General features: G+C 51.1%; 1 protein-coding gene across 1 annotated transcript in view; it reads left to right on the forward strand.

Moving 5' to 3' along the window:
• Window positions 1–2346, forward strand: part of GDPD3 (glycerophosphodiester phosphodiesterase domain containing 3) — a 6991-nt gene extending 4645 nt beyond the window's left edge. The window contains exon 10 of the mRNA XM_008071648.1: window positions 2117–2346. Within this exon, the coding sequence (XP_008069839.1) occupies window positions 2117–2254 (138 nt within the window). The 3' untranslated portion in view covers window positions 2255–2346. The remainder of the gene's footprint in view (window positions 1–2116) is intronic.
• Window positions 2347–3825: the final 1479 nt, after the last annotated feature.

The raw sequence follows: 3825 nt of genomic DNA on the forward strand, positions 1-3825 counted from the left end.
AAAAAAAAAAAAAAAAAAGAGAGGGTGGCTAGAAAAATCAGAGAAGGGAGAAACCAGGTCCAGCCAACCTCCCTCTCCCCCGAGCTTCAGCTTTGACCAGGTCATTTAATCAGCAAACCTTTGCTGAGAATGTTCCAGGCACTGTGGTGCTGGGGATGGGAGCCTCGCTTCAAGGACAGAGGGAGGAAGGAAAGCAGTGCAGCAGGCAGCCTCAAGGGCATCCAGTAGACAGGAAGGAACAGAGTGCTGTGGGCTCAGAAGCCTTATGGAAGGAGTGAGGAGTGAGCAGCCACATGAAGGATGGGAGGAGGCTGGTGCTTAGGGAGTGGGAGGGAGACCAGCTCAGGCAGGTAGCCTTACATGTGCCACAGCGGATGGAGCTGGTAGAGGGATGGGGAGGGTCCCCCAGGCTGCCGCCTGAGGAAGTGGCCCAGGGGAATGAGAGAAGGCAGCAGAGGCTGAGGCTGGCCAGCTATGGTTCTCAGGAAGGAGCACAGACTTCAGTCCAAAGGGAAGGAAAGGCTTTGAGAGTCTCAAGCAGAGGAGAGACTTAATCTTCTTAAGGTTTGTTGAGTGAGGGTCACTGGGGCTACCACATGGAGAACTGTGTGGGGCTGATGTGAAAGTGGTGAGTCTCATTAGGGGGCTGATGCTGCCACCGACAGGACATGGCTTCAGTGGCAGCACTAGGGATGGATAGGAGAGGTAACTTGCAGAGAGAGGCCAGGACTTGGCTACTGATTGGGTGTGGGGGTGATGAGGCATGGAATGACACAGCTCTTTCAGCTCAGCCCTCACCCTCCTTGGATCTTTACCACGAAGGTGATGGTACTGACCATCACCCTCACTGGTCCTATTAGGAAATCAGGAGGCCCAAGGACACTTACCTGGAATAAAAATACCATTCCCACCTACCTTGGTGCCCACAGGAGAGGACTCCGAAAGGGAGGAAAGGCACAGAGCAGCAGGAGATGGGGCAGGCTGGGAGGCACTGGCATGCTGGGAAACATTCAACAACTGGATCTTCAGGAGGCAAAAACAAATTTGTGCATTCATTTCCCTGGCTTAAATACTCCCACCTTCGCCAATTTCAGGCTACCAACGTGAAAACACTAAGTGAAGAATGGGAAGGGATATGCGGTAGCACACCATTACAAAGTTCCATCTTACAGACTCCACAGACATAAATAATCTCAAGAACATAAGTAATAGTAAAATGTAGTAAAATAATGGCCAGGCATAGTGGCTCACATTTGTAATCCTAGCACTGTGGGAGGCCGAGGTGGGAGGATTTCTTGAGCCCAGGAGTTCAAGACCAACATAGTGAGACCTCACCTCTGCAAAAAAATAAAAATAAAAAAATTAGCCGGGCATGGTGGCGCATGCCTGTAGTCGCAGCTACTCAGGAGGCTGAAGCAGGAGGATCACCTGAGCCCAGAAGGTCAAGGCTACACAGATCCATGATTACACCACTGCACTCCAGCCTGGGTGGCAGAGTGAGACCCCGACTCAAAAAAGTAGTAATATAATTAAAAATTGATAATGTTTTCAGTATTTAATGTCTTTATTTTAAATACAATTTATTTAATAGTAAGCTTATATAATTTAATTTTCTTTTTTTTTAATTTTCTTTTTTTTTTTCTTTTCTTTTTTTGAGTTGGAGTCTCACTCTGTCACCCAGACTGGAGTGGTGCAGTGGCCGCTTCCGGCTACCGCAGCCTCGACCTGCTGGGCTCCGGCGATCCTTCCGCGTCAGCCTTCCAAGTAGCTGAAACTACAGGCGCACGCTACCATGCCCAGCTAATTTTTTTATGTATTGTAGAGATGAGGTCTTGCCTGCCCAGGCGGGTCTCGAACCCACAGGCTCAGGCAATCCACTCACCTCAGCCTCCCAAAGGCGCGGGATTACAGGCTGAGCCACCGAGCCCAGCACAATTTAATTTTCAATAATGGCTTGGTTTCATAATCACTTTGCAAAATTCCTGAAAATGTAATAGCTCCAGCACTCCACAGCTGGGAGGTCTCCATGGAGAAGGAGAGCTCCCAGCTTCTAGATGTAAAGGGAAGTTCCAGGTAAACTTGTTTGGAAACTACAAGCCCCTCCTTCCTCGCTCAGGTGGTCTTTTGGTGCCTTAATGAAGAGTCAGATTTTGAAGTGGCCTTCAACCTGGGGGCCTCTGGCGTCATGACCGATTATCCCACGGCCCTGCGGCGCTACCTGGACAACCACAGACCAGCTGCCCTAACCTTCTAAGTTCCACAGACCAGCTGCCCTAACCTTCTAAGTCCCGAAGTCCTCACCCCTCACCCTCTCCTCTGTTTCTCTTCTTGAAGAATAAACATTTTCTTTTTAGTCACATCGTTGTACTTGGGCTGGGGGTGTAGGGGGGTGAACACTGTAAAGATGGCAGCTCAGGGTAGAAGAGACCACCCCAGGACCAGAGCCTGGGGCCCTAAGCAGCCTGACCCACTGGTTTCACTACATTCCAGACCCAGAGCAGCACCACACCCCATGCCAGTCTAGCTTCTGCTCTCCTCAGGAATGTCCTTGCAGGACCAACGGGGTGCCTTAGCTCCCAGTCCCTTGAGAGCCACAAATAAAGGTTCCATTTTGATGAGGCCATCAAGAGCCCCAGGCAGGCTGGGCGCCATGGCTCACACCTGTAATCCCAGCACTTTGGGAGGCCAAGGTGGGTGGATTGCTTGAGTCCAGGAATATAGTAAAACCTCACCTCTACAAAAAAATTTAAAAATTAGCCAGGCGTGATAATGCATGCCTGTAGTCCCTGCTACTAGGAATGCTGAGGTGGAAGGATAAACCGAGCCCAGGAGGTTGAGGCTGCCATGAGCCATGATCGTCATGATCCTGCCACTGCACTCCAGCCTGGGAGAGAGTGAGAACCTGACTCGAAAATAAATAACTAAACAAACAAATAAATAAAATTAGCCAGGTGTGGTGGTGTGTGCCTATAGTCCCAGCTTCTTGGAAGGCTGAGGTGGGAGGACTGCCTGAGCCCAGGAGTTCAAGGCTGCAGTGAGCTGTGATCATGCCACTGCACTCCAGCCTGGGCTACAAAGTAAGCCCCCAACTCAAAAAAAAAAGCACATAGCAAGGGACTTGATGTCTCCCAAGTTTTACTCCTATGGGCCTCCTCCCTGAACTCCTCTGCCTTCTCCAGCCCTCGGGCCTTTGTTCACTGAGCGAATCACCTATTCACATTTCATAAGCACTTACTGAGTGCCTACTCTAGGCCAGGCTGGTATTACTGAACAAGACAAGCCCAAGTATGGCAGACACATGTTTAAACAGATGTTGTCAGCTAAGTTCAGACCCAACCCAGCCAGGAAGGTAGGGGTATCCGCGGAGACTTCCTGAAGGAGGTGATGCGGCACAGTCAACACTGGCTTGTTCCCAAGCTCTGGTTCCTAGAGGTCTCACAGGGATGGACGCCTTTGGCTCCTCCCTCCTAAGGGGTGAACTGAGTCTGTTCCTGGTGCTATGATTCAACCACCAGGAAGACCATGGGAATTCAAGCTTTGCCTCTTACCAGCTGGATAAACTCCGGAGGGCTGCTTGCTAGACATCTCTGGGCCTCAGTTCCCTGATGAAATGGAAACAATTGGAGAAACTGCCTAATAGGGTTCATGTGGGGCTTACGAGCGGGGCACAGGCGGTGGATAAACGCAGATAATTATGGCTATGATTTCCCAGGGGCATGCGTCCAAACCATCCTCCTCCCGACCCCACGCCGAGTCAGGGCCCTCAGTGCCTTGCCCCGTCCAGGACCGCGGGGGGCCAGAGGCGACCAGGCCCGGCAGGCGCCC

The sequence above is a fragment of the Carlito syrichta genome, unplaced genomic scaffold (genome assembly GCF_000164805.1).
Source record: "Carlito syrichta isolate Samal-C Ts95f unplaced genomic scaffold, Tarsius_syrichta-2.0.1 Scaffold314605, whole genome shotgun sequence".
Lineage (NCBI taxonomy): Eukaryota > Metazoa > Chordata > Mammalia > Primates > Tarsiidae > Carlito > Carlito syrichta.